Source organism: Centrocercus urophasianus, unplaced genomic scaffold (genome assembly GCF_019232065.1).
Source record: "Centrocercus urophasianus isolate 14NV4802_14NV808 unplaced genomic scaffold, USGS_Curo_1.0 seq_55, whole genome shotgun sequence".
NCBI classification, from domain to species: Eukaryota; Metazoa; Chordata; class Aves; order Galliformes; family Phasianidae; genus Centrocercus; species Centrocercus urophasianus.
Genome location: NW_024885144.1, coordinates 1,178,347 through 1,202,370, shown reverse-complemented (window position 1 = coordinate 1,202,370; position 24,024 = coordinate 1,178,347). Strand labels below are relative to the sequence as shown.

At 51.1% G+C, this 24,024-nt stretch overlaps 2 protein-coding genes across 2 annotated transcripts; one reads left to right on the top strand and one right to left on the bottom strand.

Annotated features, from left to right (window-relative positions):
- The first annotated feature begins 4,648 nt into the window (after positions 1–4,648).
- Positions 4,649–23,745, top strand: DPP7 (dipeptidyl peptidase 7). Its single transcript, XM_042835808.1, is given in 13 exon segments — positions 4,649–4,766; positions 4,769–4,846; positions 5,035–5,148; positions 7,300–7,439; positions 7,798–7,961; positions 9,761–9,896; positions 12,575–12,656; positions 14,079–14,245; positions 15,316–15,376; positions 22,145–22,263; positions 22,339–22,495; positions 22,681–22,745; positions 23,652–23,745. Coding segments are annotated over 13 exon segments (1,476 nt in total). The 3' UTR covers positions 23,727–23,745.
- LOC122169556 (kelch-like protein 9) lies at positions 11,116–23,768 on the bottom strand. The gene is made up of 5 exons (XM_042835807.1): positions 23,464–23,768; positions 20,365–22,682; positions 18,970–19,222; positions 17,400–17,560; positions 11,116–16,306 (listed from the first exon to the last, which is right to left on the bottom strand). Exons 2-5 carry the CDS (start codon positions 21,397–21,399, stop codon positions 15,929–15,931), a joined length of 1,827 nt encoding a protein of 608 aa, XP_042691741.1. The 5' UTR covers positions 21,400–22,682; positions 23,464–23,768; the 3' UTR covers positions 11,116–15,928.
- Positions 23,769–24,024: the final 256 nt, after the last annotated feature.

Genomic DNA, 24,024 nt, shown 5'->3' with positions numbered 1-24,024 from the left:
TCCTGGCAGCAGTGTCCAATCAGCACCTGCCCACATGCAGTGCTGGTAAACACAACAGAGGTGGCTTCTGGAGACAGCCTTATGCATATGAGGGAGGATCCAGGACCCTGCAGCTGTTCCCTCCCAGGCTGCACGAGCACTGAGGCAGCTCAGATCACTGCTGCTCAGCCAGCAGCCTTGTCAAGGTCACTGTGCTACCAAGCCTGACCTCCCAGAGCATCTTATCAGGAGGTCAATGCTGTAACATCACTTTGCCCAATCCATGTATGTTCCACTCTGGACAGGAATTGACATTCACACTTTGTTATCCAGCTGGCACAAACTGCACACTGCCTTCTGCACCTGGGCTCACCTCAGCATCACACAGTTCCCAGTTCGCTGCACTTCTTGGAGACCTGGTTTTCCTGTACTTACAGCACTGCAGTGCTGAACTTTGGCTCAGAGCTGCAGCTAGCACAACCCCAAAAGCATCTGCTCAGAGCTTAAAGACAGAAGACCACTACCAGGCCTAGAACTGATTAGGTTGGCTGCAAGAAAAATGACATAAAAGGGCCTGCAGAATCAGGAAAGGTGCATTAACAAAGCCCTTGCTCTCTGCCAGAGCATTAGACCCCACTGGCTGCATATGGCCTTGCTGCAATTACAGGGCCAGCTTCCCACCTCTGCAGTACATGAGACAATGAACATTTTGAATCCATGACCTCTTCCTCTAATGTTTTCTTCACGTACTCCATAAGCTGAAATATAGAACCCTTTTCCAAAATAAAGACCACGTTTTTTGCTCCACACGATGCAGCGGGGGAAAGGATGGTGCCCAAATGCACCATATCCTCATTCCAAGAAAGACTGCTCCAGGCTAGCAGCGATGCTGTTCCCTGCTACCAATAGCAAATGGTCACAAACTCACAGAGTAGGTGAGACCAGTCTGGTCCAAACCCTCTGCTCAAGCAGGGCCACCCAGAGCCACTTGCCCAGGACCTTGTTCAGATAGGCTTTGAATACACCCGAGGATGGAAGATGGTCCACAATCTCTCTTGGCAACCTGTGCCAGTGCTCTGGCACCCAAACAGTACAGAAGTGCTTTCTGATGTTCAGATGGAACCTCCTGTGTTCCAGTCTTTGCCCATTGCATCTTGTTTGTCACTGAGCACCAGGGAAGAGCCCAGCTGCATCCTCTGTGCACCCCATCGTCCTGATTTTGGCTGGAATGGAGTTAATTTCCTTCACAGAGGCTCACATGACACTGTGTTTTGGATTTTTCATGAAAACAGCATGACAACACTGACGTTGTTCTTGTTGCAGAGCAGTGCTTACTCAGAGCCAAGGACTTCTCTATGTTTTGTGCTGCCCTGCCTGCAAGGAGCTGGGGGTGTGCACGGAGCTGGAAGGGGGCACAGCTGACACGGACTGACTGGGGGACAGTCTGTGTCACCTGACATTGTGTTCAGCAATAAAACTGGGAGTGGAGAGGAAGAAGGAGAAGGAGGAGTACATTGGGAGGGATGGCATTGTCTTCCCAAAACAACGTTACATACAAGGCCAAGTGTCGGGTTCTGCACTTTGGCTACAACAACCCCATGCAGTGTTACAGGCCTGGGGATGAGTGGTTGGATGATTGTGAAGAGGAAAGGGACCTGGGGGTGTTGGTTGATGCTCGGCTGAACATGAGCCCACAGCGTGCCCAGGTGGCCAAGAGGGCCAACGGCATCCTGACCTGCATTAGAAATGGTGTGGCCAGCAGAGCAGGGAGGTGATCATCCCCTGTACTCAGCACTGGTGAGGCCGCACCTCGAGTGCTGTGTTCAGTTTTGGGCCCCTCACTACAAGAAAGACATTGAGGCCCTGGAACGTGTCCAGAGAAGGGCAACGAAATGGTAAGGGGTCTGGAGCACAAGTCTTATGAACAGCAGCTGAGGGAGCTGGGATTGTTCAGTCTGGAGAAGAGGAGGCTCAGGGGAGACCTCACTGCACTCTACAACTTCCTGAAGGGAGGCTGTGATGAGGAGGGGTTTGGCCTCCTGTCCCAGGCAACAAACAGGACTCAAGGAAATGGTCATAAGTTGTACCAGAAGAGGTTTAGGTTAGGCATAAGGAAGAACTTTTTCTCTCTGAGAGTGGTCAGGCACTGGAACAGCTGCCCAGGGAGGTGGTGGAGTTGCCATCCTTGGCAGTGTTCAAGAGGTGTCTGGATGAGGAGCTGTGAGATACAGTTTAGTGCTTGTGGTAGCAAAGGTGATGGGAGACAGTTGGACTGGATGAACTTGCAGGTGCTGAACTTGCAGCTGGAAGCGGGGCTGTCTCAGGCAATCCTCTGGGATCGTTTTGGACAAAATCCAAAATGATGATCTTGCAGGTCCTTTCCAATCTTGTGATTCTAGGATTCTAGGATTCTATGCTTCCTTGAGGTAGAGCAGAGTCTGGAGAGAGAAGAGCGGTGGCAAAGGAGCGTTGCAGACTCTCTTTGGAACGGAGCCCTGCTGAGAGCAGGACTGTTAAGCAGCTGTTAGCTTCCTATACAGGCTGGGTATCCTAATTACTTGTGATGTAGGTATGTTTGCCAATCTGAAGCCTCCTCCATCTCCTCCACTTCCCTTGCACTTGTTGGTGCTTCCAGCATTGAAGCCCCTCATCTACAGTGTGAGGAACCAGGAGCTCAAGGATGTGGTGTTGAAACTGAGGAATTTTTTAACGAACTTCAAACTGCCCATCTTTATCTGAATATGACACAGAATAAAACAGTCAGAAGGAGCAGCCTCTTTTGTAATGTAAAATACTGCAGGAGCAGCCCGTTTTGATCAGTGTATTTTTTCTGTACACCTACTTCAGGGTACATTCCATCCCACTGGTAGTCCTTGTAAGAAATGCTATGGCAAATCCACCTGCAGAAAACACTGTCATTCCATTTAGTAAGGAAGAAACCACCTTGCCCTTGCTCTTGACCCTTATCCCTGCCCTCAGACTACAGCCATCTTCTCTTGAGGACAGTAAATAAAAGTGATAATTTATACTTGGTTATCCTGGCAGTGTTTGTGGGCCACCAAAAGCAATCCCTGCATTCCAGAAAATACAGATCAAAAGAGACAGACGCTGGAGTAGCACTAACACTGTTGATTCTCTATCCCACACCACCTGGGGAGGCAGTGAGTGACCACGCAGTGCTGAGCTGCCTGCTGGGTTAAACCACACCACCTCCATCAGTACTGTGGATAAGATCCCCCTGAGCCACCTTCCCTGGGATGAGCGGTCACTGCAGAACGGGGCGGTGAACTGAGGCAGGCTGATAGGAGCTGTGCAGTCAGGGAGGCTGAACTGTCTTCCTCCAAAGAGATAACCCAAATTTACATAATTACTATGTGAAAGGCTGTTTAAATCTGACAATGTGCTCAACCTCTCTTCCTATTTTCACCCCTCTTCACATTTTCAAAAGGTTTGCAAGTCAAATTTCCATGCTGTCAGGAGGCCTTTCATTTACATCAGCCGCCCTTTGGCTGACAACAGAGCCGATCCACAGCGCAGCACTGCGGCTTACGGGAGAACCACAGCTTATGGGATGCGGACACAGCGCTCCGTTCAGACAGAACGAGTCCCATACTTCCACAGAGCAAGAGCTGCAGAATAATCGGCCTGGGGCAGACAGAGGACAGATTGATGTAATTTTAAGTGAAAGGCCAAAATACAAATACAGGCTTTTAAAATACAGGCCGGCAGGGATCAGTGGGGGCCACAAGGTCACACTCAGCCCTGCTCCCTCCAAGGGGTGCTCGAGGAGCTGGCCCAGGGCGGGCAGTCTGAAAGTGACATGGTGCTTCTGTCTGTGTTTTTGGGGAAAAGCTCAATAGTATTAGCTCTGCTACGAGGAAAGGTTGAAGGAGCTGGGCTTGTTTAGCTTGGAGAAGAGGAGGCTGCAGGGAGAAATGATGGTGGCCTTCCAGTGCTTGAAGGGAGCAGATAAACAGGAGGGGGAACGGCTGTTTGTGAGGGTGGATGGTGATGGGACAAGGGGAATGGTTTTAAAGTGAGACAGGGGAGGTTGAGGTTTAGGAGGAAGTTTTTGAGCCAGAGGGTGGTGAGGCACTGGCACAGGTTGCCCAAGGAGGCTGTGGATGCCCCAGCCCTGCAGGCATTCAAGGCCAGGCTGGATGTGGCTGTGGGCAGCCTGGGCTGCTGGTTGGCGACCTGCACACAGCAGGGGTTGGAACTGGATGAGCGCTGTGCTCCTTTGCAACCCAGGCCATTCTCTGATGCTGTGATTATTGACAGGGGAGAGACAAAACCGGATCATTTATTTCTCTTTTCATGTATCAGAAAGCTTTGGCTTTTTGTTCCACCCACAAGCAAGAACTTTCATTTCTGAAGATGCTTTTTGACTGCGACAGTTACACAAAAGGCCTCACTGAAGAAACCTTCCACTCAGCCAGCCAACTTCATCCCTCAGCATCTCTGGATGCCCCACACTCTTCATAAACGCCTGCAAGGAGAACAATTACGTTCCTCTTCTTTCAGAGCCCCCAGCCTCAAGGCTCCGCTCCAGCTCTGGCTTCACCCTGCGCTGCCCACACCGGCTCCCTACTCGCACACGGGCGGCGATGGCCGGAAAAAAGACCCTGGCAGATGCCCCGGTAGACAACATGGCGGCGCCGCGGTAAGCATGGCGCCCACGCGGTCACGTGAGGAGAGAAGTGTTGTCACGTGCTGCCGCCGGAGTCACGTGCGCAGCCGCCGGTGGTCTCCACGCGGGCGGTCAGGGCCGTGTGCGGAGCGAAGCGGGGCGCTGCTATGGGAACTCGCTCGCCTCTGCTGCTCCTCTTCCTTCTCTCGCTTCTGCCACCGCGCCGCGGCGCGCCCGGTACGTGCTCGAGCTGGGACCCCTCGTTTCCCCCCAACCCTGGGCACCGAGCCGCCCCTTCTAGGCTGAAGCCTGCAGTCGGACCGGGCGGCGCCGGGCGCGACGGGCTGCTCCACTCTGGGCCGGGCCGTGGGGCGGCAGCGGGCGCTGCCGGTGTCTCGGCGCTGACGGTTCGTTCCCTCCTGCAGCCGCCCGGCTGGCGGGGCCCGGCCTGGAGGAGCGGCTCTTCCCGCAGGTGCGGGACCATTTCCGCTTCGAGGCCGGCGACAACGAGACCTTCCCGCAGCGGTACCTGCTGTCAGGTGGGTGCCGAGCCGGGGCGGGCTGTTGGGTGGGCGCCGAGCAGCGGGGGGGGGGGAGGGGGTGTGGGGCCGCGCGTTTCCCACTGCAAACCTCGGCCCCCTTCCCTTGCGCTCCCGGAGAGGCGCCCCCCCCGCTCCGTGCTTCCCATCACTGACAGCCCTACAGCTGCAACGCTGTCCTCAGCTTCCCGCCCGAGCAGCGATCTTCTGGGACAGACGGAGAGAGGAGGCTTTTCCGAATGAAACGTCGTCGCTTTCATAATAACGTCATTAACCGGTGGCAGGTGTGCTTGAATCCCGTGTGCCTGGGGGAGATATGCAGCGGGAGAGGGGAGTTGTGAGCAGCACCGGTGCAGAGCTCAGGCAGTGTGCCTGGCACACCTGCTGTACCTCACCTCACTGCCTGCCAACTCCTGTCACACAGCACAGTCTTCACTGACACCTGGTTATGTGAGTGGCACTCTGGGATCGGTTCAGCACAGAGATATCAAAGCACCAGGAGAGATTTTGATAGCGTGCCCAGGGCTGGAACTTCACAAATGGCCCTTTGGTAATGGAACTTTGGGATCATCTGCTTCAGAGCATTCAGTTTTTAAAGTCTTATGTTTTACCTACGTATCCTGCTGGGGCAGATTCTGTAAATGCAGAGCTGAATAGCAGCTGTGAGAAAAAGCACACTGAGCAGTTTCTTTCTCCCTCTTCTGCTTCTTGTGCAACACGAGGCTTTTCATGTTTCACAACCAGGCATCTGACTGGCTTGAGGTTAGCTGGCAGTTACCCCAGATTTCAACCTAAAAATAGGGATCTCTTTAAGCAACCTGTAACAGAATCACAGAATCCTTACAGTTGGAAGGGATCTTTAAAGGTCACACACTCCAGCTCCCCTGCAATGCACAGGGGTGTGCACAGTTACATCCAGCCTGGCCTTGGAAGTCTCCAGGGATGGAACTTCCACCACATCTCTGGGCAGTCTTTTTGCCTCGTGTTGTTGCTTACTACAAGTCAGGCTGGATAGTGGAAGAATCTCCTCTCCGTAGGTGTGGTTGGGCACTGGCAAAGGCTGCCTGGGGAGCAGTGGGATCACTGTCCTTAGGGGCATTCAGGCAGAAGGTGTGAACTGACCCTGAGGGACGTGGTTAGTGGGCAGCACTGGTGGTAGGCAGACGGTTGAACTAAGTCATCTTAGAGGTCTTTTCCAACCTCAGTGGTTCCACGATTCTGTTGTCTGATTCAGGAGTCACGGAGCATATTGCAAGAAATACCAGAATAAGGATAGCATTTCAGTTTCCTGCCTTTCTAAAACCTGGCACTTTGTTAACAAAGAGTAACAATTTCACTACCAAAGCATTTCAAACCCGTTTCTAAGCCAACACTCACTCTGGCAAATCTGCATTGAGAATGCCAAGAATTAAGCTCAGGAAATTCTTTGCTGCAGTTGTGTTTGTACAATAACCTGCTGGAGGTTCCCCTTGGGTGATGAAATCTGTGTTTAAATGACAGTCTGAGATCTGTTGTTGAAGAAGGCTGTTAATTAACACCTTTAGTTTGTGTGCAATTCAAGGCTAAGCTAAAAATGTTTCCTGAAGCCAGCAGGCACCAAGGCAGTGGTGTGTTACACAAGCAAGCATCGCCTTGTCAGCCAGCTTATCCTGCTGGTCTCAGTTTGTGTTCAGTTACAGGCAGGTCAGAAGTTAAAGTAAGCATTGCTTACAGCTCTGCTTTGTGTTACACATCACAGTAAGAGCAATGTAAAGAGGCAGGCAGTTCTCCAACATTCATTTTGTAGGAAAAATGGTCTGTGCCAAAATGATGGTTTGGGCTGAAAAAAGGTACATCACATGGAAATGGAGGCAAAATTTTGGCTCATCTGGAGGCAGCCATTTCCAAATGTGTTGCAATACTGACACTTTTAAGGGCTTTTAGGCAGAAGTGGAAAATCAAAGCCACGTAGTGGTCTGATGGGAGCTCTCACCCCTGGGCAAGGGAGGGGTTTCTGTAGCATGGTCTCTCTGACACCTGCTTTCCGAGCACAGCCCTTAGGGATCAGCCTGTTCACAGTGTTTCCTCGTAAGCTTCTGTGCAGACACACCAAAATGAGTCCTTTTGTGCTCTGACACATTTCTCATGTCTTCTCTCAATTGTCTCATTCAGCAAAGTTCTGGAAGAAAGGATTTGGACCAATCTTCTTCTATACTGGCAATGAAGGCGACATCTGGACTTTCGCTGCGAACTCGGACTTCATATTTGAATTAGCAGAGCAGCAGCAAGCTCTTGTGATTTTTGCTGAGCACGTGAGTATGGCAGTCGTTGTGCATGCTGAAGAATTGTGCTAACGTTACCAACTTCAGCTTTCTCTGTGTCCAGAAGAATAGCAGCATCTCTTGCCATGAAGCTGGGGCATAGTTGCCATGGGTTTTCTCATCATGGCAGCAGCTCTGTTTTTTTGTCCATCCTCTCTAGAGTCTAGAGAATACATCCTCGAGGTCTCTGTTTATCTCATATAAGACAGCTTCAGAGACAAGGCACTTGCTCAGTTACAAATGAATTAGTGGGTGCTGTGTGCTGTTTCCACTTCCTGACTGCACACTTATCCCAGCTGTGAGGGCAGGGAGACACCAGCATTTCTGCAGAATCTCTCTTTTCTTTCAGAGGTACTATGGGAAATCTCTTCCATTTGGACCTGAGTCAATGCAGATAAAGAACACTCATCTGCTCACTGTGGAACAAGCCCTCGCTGACTACGCAGTGCTAATTACTGAGCTTAAGCAGCAGTATGGAGCTGCAGGCTGCCCTGTCATTGCTTTCGGAGGCAGGTAAATGTTGTGTATAGTTGTACCCCTCTCTGCATCCTTTCCCAGCCACAGTTGTGTTATTCTTATAGGTCTGCTTGCCTTTAAAGCTTGCTGGAGGGCCAGAGCTCTAAGCTGTTCTGTAGAGAGCAGATGTGCTTGTGGCTGAGCTCCTTGGGGGCTCATCCCCAATGCGCAGTCAGCTGTCCCATAAAGAATTAGTCTTGACTTGTGATTGCCTTTGAGAATCTTTGCTTTGGATACTGAAAGGCATCCAGAGCCATCCAAATGCCATTTCTAGGCATCTTCAAGTGTCAGCCAGAACCCCAGAATGTGGGAAATTGTACCTGCAGGATCAGAACATTCTACGTAAAAAATGCAGAAAAATAATAATCGGTAAAATATTCTTTTGAGAGACCATCTGGCTATTTATTGAAAGAAGCCTCTTTAGCAGCATGCAGACTTTTTCATTGTAGGCTCCTTTCTAATCCTGCTCTGCACTGTGCTGCCTGGTTGCTTCTGCTTCCTAGCAGATGTCCTTCCCCAGAGTGCCTGCTGTTTCAAGTCAGAGCTGCGTTGGTGTCGCGCACGTCTCTTGCCATGTTTATACAGAGAGATGCTTCCCTTTAAAAGGTTTTCAAGAGAGGGGCTTCTCAGGCATTGCAGCGAGTTAAAAAGCATTCAGTCACGGTTACGCTTCAGCAGACCATGGTGGTATCTGTACCACGACCACCAGGACAGAGCTGGTGTGAAACACGTCAGGAACAGTCCTGGGCAGGGAGGGGTGTGAACAGGCAGTCCTGCAAGCTGTTACACGGCTGCTCTTGGTGTGTAAATTAGAGCTAAATATGCAGCAGCCCTGAACAGCACCAAACCTGTCTGCAGAATATAGGAAGTATAGCAGTATTGGAGCAGAACATTTCCATAGGGAAGAAAATCCCCCTTCAGTTGCTTGTAGCTTTGCTAGACTTTAATCAGTGGAACCGAAATTTCTTGTCAGGTTTGAGCTACAACCTGTTTCCAAGGGTCAGCTTAGAGAAGAATCCATTGCTTTTCATTTGAGTGGGACTTGAATACCTCTGAACTGTAAGTGAAGAGCTCAGAGTCAGACCAGTTGTTAGCTGGGTGTGAGGGCTGTAACACCCCCAGGAGTGACCTGAGTAACTCCTCAGCAGTTTGCATCTGAGTAACCTTTGTGCCCTTGGGATTATCAAGCAGTCCTCAATACATCTGCAGATCTGTGGCCTTGTGGCTGAAGCTCTCGAGGTGGCTCTGAGATTTCATGTGACCCTTGTTAACATCTCTCATTCTTTGCTGTGCTGCTGCTATGTGGGCTGCCCAGGATGACCACCACCCACCCCTTAGCACTGCAGAGTTGCCTATTCTGTACTGATCAGGAATGCCCTCTGCTTGTTAGCCCTTGCTTAGACAATCTTTATAATCCTGTGTGGGAAATGTGTCTTCTTCCCCCATTAAGCAATGACACTTGAGCCCCAGCTGGCTCTGTGCTGCAGCTGTCAGGTCTCAGAATGCAGTGGTGTTGGATATTGAGGCAGCATTTAGCTTTGTCTGAAGAAGCAAATTGGGCTCCTGTATTCCTGCAAGAATTGACTTGAGGGTCTAGGGGGCAGATGGTGAGAACACAGTGTGCTGCTCATCAGCCATACCTGGTTCTTTTTTTGTTCTCCGCATGAGGATGGGTTTCCCTAAACTTCTCGTTGGTCTGGGTGAGGTGAGCTTGTGACTACAGGCCTGAACATCCATCTTTATAACGTTAACTGTCTGTTAAAAGAAATAACACTCTTCTCTCTCTCCTGTGCCAGCTATGGAGGAATGCTGAGTGCTTACATGAGGATGAAATACCCAAATGTTGTGGATGGGGCATTAGCTGCCAGTGCTCCTGTGGTGTCTGTGGCTGGGCTTGGAGATCCCACTCAGTTCTTCAGAGATGTAACAGCAGTAAGTGGTAGCTCTCTTCAGGAACGTTATCCTTCTTCCTGTAAGAAGTCAGGGTTTTTCTTTCAGTGCCTTTAACCAGACATGTACTTTCACATTAACCACGGACTGCTGGGCAGACCTGCAAGGAAGACCTGCAAGGAAGAGCAGTGGCTGGAGCTGTGATGGCTGCTGGTTGCTGTGTTTGTGGCAGCTCAGGGCCCCAAGGCACTGCTCTTATGAGCAGCATAAATTGGTTCCAGCACCTTTAGTGCCAATAACAGTTCCCTTTCCCATTTCTAGTCACTTAGCCAAATTACAAGCCTGAAAGTTTCCCTTTGTGCCTGGCTGAAACCTTCGGATCATACATTCTTCAAACCCTCTTCCAAAAATATATTTTGCATTGGTATGGATTATTTACAGCAGGTCCTTAGTTCCTGTATAACCAAGATGTTATAATTTTGTATAACCAAGATGTTACAATCGCAATACAATCAATGAGAGTAAGGCAAAGCAGACAACGATCACAAAAGAGAATAAGTGGAAGAGCTTACCCTTGGGTTGAGCTCACCAGAAGATACCAAAAGAGGGGATCTCCAGAAGAGATCCTTCCTCTCTGGTAGCCAGCTCTTAAATAGGTCCAGGAGGGGTGGAGCCTGGCTCCACCCCTTCCGGCAGCACAGGTGAATTGCCTTCACCTGTGCTCCTCTGGCTGACTCAAGGCTCACCTCAGGTGATTAATCAGAGGTTCAGGCCGTGACTCAGCAGTTCCCATACAGTTCCAGAATTACATTTTTCAATGAAGAGTTTGAAAATCTTCATTTCACTAAAAAAAAATCTGCAAAGTGTCCTAGATTCACTTAAAACCAAAACTTAAATGTCTTTCCACATTCTGAGGAGATCAGGATACCCGGGAAGGTGGTATTGCTGGTAACTGACTTGCATTTAGTTCACATGGGTAGAAATTTACCAGCTGGTACGATTAAAAGCTTGTGGGAGTGCCTCTTTTGCCTCTTTCTGACATGAATTTCTAGATGCGGGTGACACACGTGGCTTTGTGTGAACTACCTGTTATGAAATGGGGTCCTTGTGACCTTGTGGCATACATTAAACCTTATTTTAATGCAGGCATTTACAGCACAGACAGCACTACTGGTGAGTGTAAAGAAAGAAGAGTTGTTGAAATAAACAAACTCAAGCACTTGAAACTTTTAAGTATTTAAAGAACAAAATACATCTTGCCTTAAAATTGCACGTTTTAAAACAAATTGTACAGTACTGCTCCATTATGTAACGGGCTTAGCAGTGGGAATTCTTCCCTGGAGGAAGGTAATTACTTCTAAGAAGCCCTGTTCAGCTGACAGCTCTTGCTTCAGTTATGAATGTGCTGTGAGTCATTACACCCCTGAAGTTGGGGCTTTGACCTTTTCGTGCGGAGGAAAAAAATGTTTCTCATTCATTTTAAGATATATTCTCTGCAATGGTAATTCAGCCCCTGGGCTGGGATCCTAAACAAGCTCTTCGTGCTGTTCTCAAAGTAATTCCTTCCACCTTCCACATGTTTAAATTGCAGCAATCTGTACATCTGAAGGCTGAATTGTGCTCTTCTCGGTGAAAGAAGCAAACGAGTGCCCCAGAGATGTTGATGCTAATTGAGGCACAGAGCTTTCATGAATCATTGCAGGAGCTCTCTTCTGCTCTCTGCTTATGAGTGAGTGCCTTGTCTGAAAAGAACTTTCTCTGTGACTTCTATTGAGTCTCTCCAGTACATTTCATGATACTGCAGCTCACTGGGGAGGGGGAGCGAGCGAGGGCCATATGTGTTATTTTTTTATGGCATTTATGAGACCAGGTTCTATGTGCCCACTGTCCTCCCTACAGCCAGAGCAAAGGCTGCTGTGTAAGGATGCTGTGCAGCAGCGTGCTGCAAAAGGGATGCCCATGTAAACTGCAGAGTGATTTCTGCAAGACTTTCAGACAGAGAGGAATCAAAGAGAGGTGCCACAACTTCATTTGAGGTGGTGTCATTTTGAGAAAAGTTCCTGGGTTACCTTCCATTGCTCTGGAGGCTGAGGGCACTGTGAAGGAGCCCTGCTAGTTCCTGTTGTTACTATAAAGCATGCATTGCTGGCAGATGGCAAACCGCCTTACAAACTGCTAGAAGAGAAAGAGTTTGGGTTGCTGGAGCCTTCAGCACAGGAATGGCTTGTGGCAGCAGCTGCAGCCCTTCAGACATGCCTTGAAGTGCTGTGTCAAGGGGTTTAGCAATGTTTTTCCCAGGAAAAAATGACAGCTTCCTCGGCCGTCTGGCTGGTTGTGGTTCTCAGCCCCTTGTGGCTCCTGCTTGTAGACACAGGGCAGTGTGAGGACAGTTGTGCTTTAAAGCAGCAGCTCTGGGGCTGAGCAGCCAGCAGCAGTTGGTGTGATCTGATGGCTTCACGTTCAGTCTGACGGCTCCTGGGCACGCAGGGTTCTGTCTGACAGCAGATACCCGGTGCAGCAGCCGCTGCTCGCTGTGAGCTGTGCAGGTGTAGCTCATGCTGGGATGAGCTGACTGCCCTGAGCTGGGGGCAGGAGCGCTGGTGTCACTGCCTCTGGAGGTGCAGGCTATGCTGTCCTCTCCAGGCTGGTAAGCTGCCACCTCCCAGTACTGCTGCATGTCCTCTGTGCAGCTGTAACACCACGGCTTTTCTGCCCTTCAGGATTTTCAGAAGTCCATCCCAGGCTGCGTCACTGCTGTCCGCAGAGCCTTCCAGCAGATCAGAGATCTGTTCCTGAGCGGAGGTAAGGACAAACAGCCGCGCAGCAGGCAGGCCAGGGCTGGGGAATGAAGTTGGTTCCATTTCACTTCTGTTAGGTCTTAAACTGGTTTGGCTGAATTGGTGCAGATGCCCGCTTGACCTTTCTGCTCGTATAATTGATATTTTTATTTGATGAATGGTTTTGGTTAGTGTCATGATCAGTAAGTAACACTATGGACTCTCGTTAATGAAACTAGTTTTTCTGCAGTAAAAAATAAAAAATAAAAAAATCCACAACATCTGTATTTTTTAATTTTTTGTATTTTCACCTTTCAGCCAGTGCTTGTCCTCAACAGCCATGCTGTTGTGACTTGTTCTGGTGAGTGTGACCACAGCATGGTCCATGTCACTGGGCATACCTGAAAGGCAGTGTATGCCATGTAGCAGCCATCAGTCTCTTTCATTTCCAGCACTGGACAGTTAGGTGATATCAAGAACAGAGACTGCAATTTCGTCCTTTTAGACCAGACAGGTATTATGGTTCAGTGCAGCTTTTTCTGGGAGCCCTGCATCGCCTTGGAGCCCCTGTGATGAGTTCATGGTCTGTTTGCTGGGCAACCTCGAGCTGCCCTTGGTCCCAAACCATTTGTAGATGTGCATGACAGGAAGTACATTACTCTTCAGTGGCTGAGGTACTTGAGATCTGTCTGGCACTGTGCTTTCTGTAGCATGATGGTTGTACTTAAGGTTGTGTCACTCAAGTGAGTATCCAAACATAGGTCCAGTCGGGCTCCAGTGGGACAGCTCACTGAATAGAATGAGGACAGACAGGAGCTGACAGTATGGAAGATGGAAGGAGCACCTTCTCCCAGCAGAAATGCAAAACTATTCAAGTACATCTGGAACTAATTTCTTAAAAGGTAGATTTCCTGACTCCAGCTGAGCTTTCTGTATCACGTCAGGGTTTGAAGGCCCATCTCAGGAGCCCTTGGCAGCTCTGTGAGGATTATTGTTGCCTGGCTTCTTTTTCCTGCTGAGATATCTGTGCTGTACTCTGTTCTACTGCCTGAGCCCAGCTCCACAGCGAGCAATGGTGGGAGCCAGCAGTGCCAAAGGGAGCAAGAAGGAGCTTGCCAAGCAGGGTGCTGGGCAGGAAAGCCTTGTAGCGAGCAGTTTGGACTGCATCCATCTGGAATGTTCTGGATAGGAGCTGCTGCTGCCACTGTGTTCCCCAGGGAGGTTACTGTGAGATGAGAGCTGTGGATCAGCACAGGGTCAGGAAGCCACAGCGGAAGACTGTGCCTGAACATCTGTGTTTGTAAACTTAGGTGTAACGTATCCTCCCCGCTGGAAACCTCACCTATGTGTCTCAATATCACATTACTCCAAGTGAAACAAGATGCTGAAGCCTGATTACAATTTACTCTGTTGAAGTTTGTGCCTTTCATTTTCCTTCCTTCTGCAGCTTATGATGAAATCAGCAGCAAAATGGCCACATGCAACAAGATTTCTAGCAAGGAGGATGTTTACCAGCTTTTTGGCTTTGCTAGAAATGCCTTCACCATGATTGCCATGATGGACTATCCTTACAAGACCGATTTCATGGGGCACCTCCCTGCTAATCCAGTGAAGGTGAGTAGCAGGACGCAGGTGAGAATTGCTGTGAGTGCAGGCTGGGTTGTGCACCTCAGGGACCAGAGCTGGGGGCTGCACGATGTGGGGCAGCACCAGGTGTGCAGCACCAGCGATGGTGATGTGAGGAAGCAGTGGTGAATGTCACAGCCCTTCCACTCCGACAGTAAATCTGCATATTTTAATTGTCTCTGAAATAGCGACTGCTGTTTGTAATGCAGTGCTGGAAGGCTTGCTGAGCCATACCTGTGCTCTGCGTTTGCTTTGAACGCCTGTGCAGCCACACTGGCTTCAGTTTTTTGAAGGCAGAAAACCTGCAGCTTTTCAAAAAACTGTTTTGTTGTAGCCCACGTTGACACATTTCTATTAGGCACGTTTTTCTTGGCAGAGGCCTGAAAATAAGGCTTCCTTTTCTAGAATCACCAGGGAAGATGGCGTACGTCAGAGTGCAGTGTAGAGAAATGCCTGCCTCTGTGAGGGCCAAGTGTGGGGAAAGGTGCCTGGGAGGCTTACAAACACCAGTTTCTTTTGAAAAAGGACCCTGATCACCAGGCGCCGTCGCAACTCTTGGCTTCTGCTTTGCTGTCAGTCTGGTGCTGCTGATGGGTCTTGATGTGCCTCTGGCCTTGTGCCGAAGAGATCAGCTGGGATGTAGGTTCAAATCTTACCTGGAGCAAAATGCGTGCATGGAATCATACAGGCTGTGTTGTGCAGGGGCACAGAAGATGCTGGCCTGGCCATGCAGTTCCTTTCTGGGGTCTGTTTAAAAGTGGTAGAATGGAAGTAACTGTTCTAAGTTTGCTTGAGAAGGGACTTAAAATACTCTGATTGGAGGAGGAAGGATCTGTTGGTTATCACTGGCCTCTGCACAGCTGCTTTCTCCCTGTGCCTATGTATTTTTTTTACTGGAGGGAGAGAGAAAATAAAAAAATAAATGTTGCTTTTGGCCACTGGAAAGCTGCTGAACCATCAGCTGTGTAAGCAATGCTTTTAACTTCCAGCTTAGCCCCTCTGCAGGGTAGACTGTTGTGTGTCCTGTCTGCAATTTGCTTGTACCATGTCTCATGCAGGTTGGCTGTGAACAAATCCTTGCCCACACAGACCCAATTCAAGGCCTAGCAGCTCTTGTTGGTGAGTTACTCTTATCAGATGGATTTTTTTTATGTAAAATGTTGTTCTCCAGAAGCACCTGTATGTAGAGTCGTCTTGTTGTGTGGATTGTGTATTGTGGGAGCTGGTACAGCTCCAGTTTTCCCCTGGGATGTTTTGTACTGCATGAGTTTTGGCCATGGCAGCCCCTTACACTGCTGACAGTCCACGAGATGACTTCCCAGGCACTCCGTTCTGATGGGTTTACCCATGCTCTGGTTGGAGCAGTTACTGGTCGAGTCACAATCACTGAAGGAGGTTCTCTGCTCTGCTGGTTGAGGACAAGGCTGTTGTCACAGGGCCCTGCAGTTGCAGTTCTAACTGAGTGGCAAGACAGTCTTAATTACCTACACGAGTATTTAATTTGTCAGTCAGCAGTGTTAGTAAGGAAAATATTAGAGGCTGATTCCAAAGTTCTTTCAGGAGTATCAATTCAAAATCACAGCTAAAGCTATTTGGCTGGGGAGCTAGACAGGTAGGTAAGATACTCAGGTCTTGGCAAATGCTGTCCCATCTGACTGAGCTTTCCACATCCTACTTCTCCTGTTTCTTAGCAGCTGACAAGCTGAGGCTTGGTTTCTCCCTTCCGCTGGTGAGGCAGCGCTCTGTGCCTCTCCCCAGCTCACCAGCTGCGTTCGCTTGGGGCAGCTTAATCATGCAGGAGGCGTGATCAACCAGAGCTCGAGGCAGGGAGCTGGCTTTCTTCCATACCTGCCCTTTGGTGTCGTACAGGAAGATGCTGTTGTCTTTTTGCATGTGCTGCAGCAATCCACCCCCCGTGAGGTAAAGCATCGACCCGTGGGCTGTGATGCTGAACTGGCAGCGGCTGAACGGAGACAGCGTGAGCGTTGTCCACTGATTGCTTACAGGGCAGTAACACTCCGTCTCACTGACGTGAATCCATTGCTCCACCTGCAAAGAACCAGAACAAAGAGACCATCTGACTGTGCTTCAAGTGGTGTCACTGTCGTGTCAGGCTTATTTGCTTTGTGGTGAGGGAAGCCCAGTGTCTCCACACGCACTGAATGTGGTGGAGCTCAAGGTGCTGCATTTTACAGTCCAAATGTTGCAATCAGAGCATCAAAATAAATGGAATAAAATACCAAAGTTCCACTGAAGAATGCCCTAACAGAGCTTTGTTATTCTTGGAGAATGAATAGAATGAGCCATGGGGACCTACTGGGAGTGATTTAACTGAAGTCCTGCCTGCACTGCATAGACTTAACACATTACTGAGGACTCATCTGAAGACAGCTACAGTAAATTGAGCTGTGGGAGGCGACTGAGCTTGTGTGGTTGGAAGAATCGGATGTCAGATGTAGTGAGCCATTTGACTTTATGGATCTCTGTCAATTCTCAGTGAAGAAGTGCTTTAAGATACCTTTGTGCCTTTGAAACAAGCAGCATTAATGTTGGGCTGAGCCACAAGCCTTCATGTTTTCCAACAGGCGTTGCTGAATGGCCTGTCAGAATTCACTTGTCCTGACTGCAGGGAAGGAGCATCTCCCTGATGGAGTGTGGGTCACCTCCCCAGCAGGCTGCACTGCTTTCACGGATGGGCAATCAGTCTGAAGGGGCTTCACTGGCATCCCAGGATTTAAACCCATCCCTCCTAAAATCTACTTGTGGTGTCCAGTGGTGGACTGGTGTCTTCACTGCAGTCCATTTCTCTCCTATTTGCCAACCCGGCACAACCAGAGCAGGCCAGGTAGCGTTTCTGGGACAGGTGCACAGCCAGTTACGTGGCATTCTCCTGCAGCAGCAGGCTGCATCTGCACCCTGTGCTTTGCTTTGTGCTCTTGCACGTGGGGTGTGACAGCAGGGCAGCTCTTAATGTGCACAGCTGTAATGGCAAGCATGTTTTCTTAATATAGTGTGACTGATGTGCTGCTGTGCCAGTCCACCATCGTTATTGTCCATCCCTCTGGTGTAGTGCACCAGGGCCCAGCCGTACACAGACTCCATTTTGGATCAGTTTTGGTATTACAAGAGCAAAGGGACTTACTCCTTTCAGTGTCCTTCCTCCAATGCAAAAGATGCCATCTTTGGTGGCAGCCATCCCGTGATCACAGCGGGGGAAGGTCATGGCACAGTTGTGCCTCCAGCGCCGGAGGCGAGGGAAGAAGCTGAAGGTGTCTGCTAAGGTTCTGCCTGCTGAGAAACCACCTGGGGGAAAAGCACAGGGCTGGAACTCTGTCTGTCAGTCTCAGGAATCCACCAAACCCTCTGCAATACCAGCAGAGCTGATGTCATGTGATATTTAAAAAAACAAAACAAAACAAAACCCTGAGCTTCCTGGATGTTTTAAAGGAAGGAACCTGTTCCAGATCTGTCTGAAGACTGTTTTTCTGTTGGGGTATTCAGGGTGTAACCAGGAACCATGAGCCCCTCTCTTTAGGGACTCTGCCACAGGATGCTTTTTTTTTTTTTTTTTTTTTTTTTTTTTTTTTTTTTTTTGAAAGGAAACCACCTGAAATTCTCTGAGCTGTGGACCTTTGTCAGAAGGTCAGAGCCACTCTGCCATTACTGTTGTCATCTCTGTCTCTGCTAGGTTCTCCCTTTGTATTTTGGGGTTGTGTTACAAAAAGCTCCTTGCAGAACGAAGGTGCTGCTGCTGGAAGGGTAAATACCTTTAATTTTCTGCTTGTTGAATTCCAACCTGCAAAGAGTCCTTGCAACCAGCAGAGATGATGCTCCAGTTTGGGCACATGCCCATCTCCCTGAGCTCTGTGCATTCTCTGCACGAGTTGTGGTTGAAGCCCAGTGGGCAGCTGAGCCCCACACAGATGCATGCTCACTCCCTACCAGTGGGAGGGGGAAGAGAAGTGTGTGGGGATAAAGATAAAACTCATGGATTGAGATGAAGACGGCTTGCTGCGTAAAGCAGAGGCTGTGCATGCAGACATGGCAATAGGAAGAATTTGTTTGCTGCTTCCCATCAGCAGGGAGATGTTCCAGGAAAGCAGGGGATGTCATGTTTTCCTGAAAGGAAATGCTGTCGCTCCCCGTCACCGCCCTTCCTTCTTCTTTCCCCCCAGTCCTATTGCTGAGCACAGTGCTGTATGGTTTGGGATGCCCCTTTGGCCGCTCTGGATCTGCAGTCCTGTCCCCCCTGAGCTCCTCGTGCAGCCCCAGCCCCTCACCGGCAGGGGGATGCATCCCTGGCTCTGGGGGAGCCCTGCTCAGCAGCTCAGTGGGTTAGTGTCACATCTCCCATGTCGATTAACAGCTGAGTTTAATCCCATCTGCAGCACTACTGCTGCCTGCCCCTGCTCTGCCTTCCTGCCAGCGAGGCTTTGGGATTTTGGCAGGACTGCAAGGTCAGAGCTAAGCAGGAGTGTGAATTGCAAGCAGGAGTGTGAATTGCAAGCAGGAGTGTGAATTGCAAGCAGGAGTGTGAATTGCAAGCAGGAGGTGTTGCATTTAATGTTGTGGGAAGAAAACAGGTCAGGCCATTCAGGTTGGCAGTGGGTTTGTATTTAATGGAGCTGGAAAAGGATGTGAGCTGTGCGTGTTACCGGGGTGGGTGCAGGCTCGGGCTCTGGCAATAAGCTGGGTTGGGATAGATTTCTCACCTGAAATGTAGAGGATTCCCTTGTGGGTTGCGCCTGCGTGGTCAGCAATAGGGATGGGGAGGGGAGCTGCAAACTCCCACTTGTTGGCAGCTGGCTGGTATGACTCCACGGTGGGGGTGAGGGTCCCCAGCAGTGTCCCACCCCCCACCACAAAGATGTGGTCAGACAGCACGTCTGCGTGGAAGCGCGTTCGCCGCTGCAGCATGCTGGCGAGCCGGAGCCAGGAAGCATTGCGTGGGTTGAAGCGGAACACCTGGAATCACAGCACATGGGAGGCCGTGAGCTGAAGGCAGGCACCCGGCTTCAGGAACTGATTGATGCAAGTTTTCTCGAGGCTGAAGGAGAGCTGAACAGCAGTGCCTCTGTTGGAGCTGACGCCCTGCAGCCCCGTGTGCCCTGAGCAAGCTCACATAAGGCTCTGCTGCTGGGAATGGGCTGCGCTTCCTACCTGCAGCAAGCAGGAGCTGGAACGCGTTGGTTTGATGGAAAAATGTTAAGCTATTAATGCCAGCCAGCACACATCTACTGAAAGCTGTTTTTTACACCTCTGCTTCTGTTTGAATGTGCAGTGAGGAGGGCAGCTGAGCATGGGCTGTGGCCCTGCTGCATCCCTGAATGTGTGCCTCTGCTGCTGAGCCACCTCCTCACTTTGCCTCAGGGAAGGAAATGCCACTTGCAGCTGCAGAGTGCAGGAGGCTTCAGTTTGTGCCCCCAATGGCAGTGCCTGCCGCAGCAGCGATGGGTTGGGGGTAACATTTGTGTGGCTGCTTGATGGACTGCAGAAGTGGCTGAGCTCATGACGGCTCTGTTTGGGTTAGGGGGACAGCTTACAGTGGGAGCAGATGAGATGGGGTAGGAATTGACCGCTTACCAGAGTTTGGAACCTGCATTCCCAAGGGCTGCTAATACTGCACACGGCTCTAGAAGGCAGTGTGAGCAGCAGTGTGCCCTGCAGCCCAAAGGGCCAGCTGTGCCGTTGGGTGCACCTGGCTGAGCACTGCCACCGGGAGAGGGGGGAGGCTGCCCCACTGTGCTCTGGAGACAGTGATAGGGGCAGGGAAACAGCATGGAGCTGTCAGGGGAGGCTCAGGTGGGGCTGAGGAATTGCTGTGCCCCATAGGGCTGGATACTGCACAGCTCCCAGGGCAGCGGGCACGGCCCCGAGCTGCCGGAGCTTAGAGAGCGCAGGGACACCGCTTTGAGCCATAGGGCTGGGGGTTGGGTGGTGCTGCGTGGGGCTGGGTTGGGCTCAGTGATCCCTGAGAGTCTGTTCCAATTCAGGATGTTCTGTGGTTGTAGCATTTTAACATGGAAAGGTGGGAAACCTACAGTGAGCAGCAGAAGGATCCCCTTCCTCCCCTGCCCCCTTCCGAGGCTGAAGGTTTCCTCGCTTACCTCGTTTGATGGCTGCTTTCCTGTGGGATCGAATGTGCTCTGCCCCCCCAAGACAAAGAGGAAGTCATCGATGGCAACTATGCAGTGGTTGTACAAGGGCACGCAGAGGTCCCCTACTTTGCGCCAGGCGCCGCAGCTCTGCTCTGCAGCCCACATCTCCCTGCAGATGCTGTTGGTGCTGGTTCTGCCGCCAGCGATGAGCAGTGCAGGGGAAGCGGAGCGGAGGGCGGTGTGCGGGCTCTGCTGGGACGGCCGGGTGCAGAGCTGGAGGTGGGGGGTCAGGGCATCCTGGAGGAGCCGGCAGCAGCCCCAGTCCAGCCTCGTCAAAGGGATTTCCTGGATGTAGCGCTGCAGATCGCGGAAAGGAATGAGAGGGAATCTGACATGCTTTAAAATGTCCCCCATGTATTGCAGCCGCCTGCGGTCGTGCTGCAGCCAGCTCACAGCAGCTCTGAGCAGCTCCAGCTCACTGCTCCCCTCTGTGGTGGTCCTGTCTAAGATTTCACAGAGGGTTCCTCTGTCAAGATCCTTCAGGCTCTGGGGATTGGCCAGGAGCTCTTTGAAATGCTGCCCTACGCAGCACATGGCCTTCTCTCTCAGCTGTGCGGGGCCAAGTTTTTTGGCAATGCGTAGAATGTCCATGCAGTTCTCACCGCTCAAGCAGCTTTCCAGAAATCGGAAACACAGGTTGATCACCTCTCCAACCAGCAGGGCTTCTGCAGCCTTGAATGTCTCCTCCACGTTCTGTAAGGAGAGATCTAATTTGTTGGAGTAAATGAAGCTGAGGACGTTGCTCAGCCCCGCGGCACTGACAGCATTGAGACGAATGCTTCCATCCACATTCCCCGTCCTTGTCGCGTTCCCAACAAATAGAATCTTGCAATAATTACTTGCTGATGCTAAAATGATCTTGTGTGCTGGAAAGCAAACCCCTTCTGCCTCCAATGTTACATCGCACAGTGCTTTCTGGGCGCGAAGCCTGCTGATGCCTTGCAGAAGTTTCTCCAGGTAGGTGTCAGACCCAAGGCTCCCCATGCTGCTCTGCAAGCCAGCAGCATTGCTCTAAAAGCACGCATGCCAGAAGCAGCCCCAGGTCTGCAGGTTCATGCTCCAGGACAGCCGAGGCGGTGCTGCCTGCACGCAGACCTCCCTGCAGTGCTGGGTCCCGCACGGCGCTTGTGGGTCCTTTGGCTCTGGCAGCAGTCGGCAGCCACTGGTGTAACTGCATTCCTGCCCTGCTGTCTGGTAACGGCCCCTCTGCACAAAAGCAGCCTGTTCCTCCAGCGCTCCCCAGCAGTGCTTTGCTGGGCAGGTGCTCTTTCATCGGGGCAAGCCTGCACATGCCGACCTTCCCTTTTTAAACAACAGTGAAACAAAATCCTGTCTAGGATGCACTCCCCCACATCGGCCCTCGTGTTCAATTCAATGCATTCACACAACGGCAGTTTTTAGGGAGTGGGGTGGCCGCAGCAGTTGCACCCATCGCGGTTGGGTCTCAGGACGATTCCCACGCACGGTGCTGGAGAGTTGGGTTGGAGGTGCAGGGGCTGAAGAATGGGTCACAGCTTCTGGGGTAGCAGAGCTCATTGCAGAGTGGGCTGTAATACACATGCAGCGGTGAGGTGGAAAGCTGTGACCGTAACCTACCGCTGGTGCTTTGCTCTGCGCCTGCCGCAGCCCCGGCCACCCCCCGGCTGGTGCTGGTCTGCAGGAAGCCTGCGGATGCAGCGGCAGAGGGCACCACACTGAGGGGTCTGTCTGTGCTCTTCCCACTTGGCAGGGGTGTTCTACAACTCCTCCGGCTCGGCGCGGTGCTATGATGTGTACCAGCTGTTCCGGTCCTGCGCCGACCCCACGGGCTGCGGCACTGGTGCAGATGCTGAGGCGTGGGACTACCAGGTGAGGCACTGGGGATGCCAGCAGGGATGCTGCGCCGCCAACTCCTCCTCCATGCCAGCTCGTGTTCTGTTTCAGGTGTGTACCGAGATCAACTTAACTTTCAACAGCAACAACGTGACAGACATGTTCCCTGAGATGCCCTTCACAGAGGCCATGAGAGAGCAGTACTGTTGGAGCCGATGGCGAGTGAGGCCGCGAGCGCAGTGGCTGCAAATCAACTTCTGGGGAGGAGGTGCGTCTGCTGCTGAGGTGCCGCCTGCTCAGCCCTTGGTGCTGCTGTGCAGCTCTCCCTGTGTTCCACCTGGCTGAGCTCTATGGGGACAGACACAGCTTGAGATGGAAACAGGAAGTTCTCGTCTGTGTTTGCTGCAGTTGCTGGGTAGGATGAGGCTCTCACGTGTCACCTTTGAATTTCAGACCTGAAAAGTGCAAGCAATATCATCTTTTCAAATGGAGACTTGGACCCGTGGGCTGGAGGTGGGGTAAGCGCATGCACTGCTGCTGCCAAGCAGAGAGAGCTGCCTTTTGGGCAGGCGCTGCCCACGGCCCGTTCAGAGCAGCCCTGCTGGTCAGTGTGAGCCCTTGTGAGTTTCTGCATGCGGCTGTTTTATGCCGCAGTCTCTGGGGACATTAATAACAGGCACTTGGAGCAGTGAGATGCCACAGCCAGGAATGTTGCTGTGGCAGTGGTAGCTTCAGGAGCAGTAGGCTCAATGGGAGCCCCAGAATCTGGTTGGCCTGCCCCAACCCTGGGGGTGCTCAGGGCTGGGTCAGATGCGGCCCTGGGCAACCTGCTGGATGGGAGGTGCCCCGACTGTGGCACGGCTTAAAACTGAATGGACTTTAAGGTCTCTTCCAACCCAAACCACTCTGTGACCCTATAATTCCGAGAACCTGTTGCAATTCTGTTTTGAGACAGTCTCGGTCAGTTCAGTGCTCTGTGATTTCTCCCCTCTCCACATACATTGTGAGATCAGGCTGTTGCTGTAACCAGCAGACAAAGCAAGAAGCATTTCAGTTTAGATTCAACAAAACTTCTGAGCTCTGGTTAAAAAGGACCCAAAGCAGGATGCAGAGTTAGTTGAGCTCTTAATTATAATGCAGGCATCCATTGCTGCAGGCTGCCTTAGCAGTGCCAGCAGCAAAAGGAGCAGGTTGCTTAGGGCAGGTCACCATGAGGAGCCAGCATTTTCAGCCTACCTGTGCTCAGTTAGGTTGACAGTTCCCATCTTGGCCCACACATCCTGTGAGCACGGTACTGGCTGCACCATGGATCTCTTTACATGGTTTTCCCCAGTCCTTCCCAGCTCTTCATCCAGTTTCCAGAACTGAGGTCTGGTTTTGCCTGGTCACCTGGTGAGAGTTTCTCTCTGCTGCTCTCATTCCAGATAAACAGCAGCCTGAGTCCTTCGCTGACTGCTGTGACCATTCAGGGAGGTGCTCATCACTTGGATCTGCGGTGAGTATTTGTGCACTGACAGCTTCTGGCACTGATCTTTGGCAAATTCCTGCTGCCCTGGGCCAAGGACCAAGGAGATAACATTATCTAAGCAGAACAGGATACCATGATGCTACAGCATCATTCAAGAAGAATCCTTTTTTAAACCTAATACGAACGTTCTTAGAGTCTCAAAGAATAATAGAATGCCCCGGATTGAAAAGAACCTCAAAGGTCATCCAGCTCCAACCCCTGCTGTGTGCAGGTCACCAACCAGCAGCCCAGGCTGCCCAGAGCCACATCCAGCCTGGCCTTGAATGCCT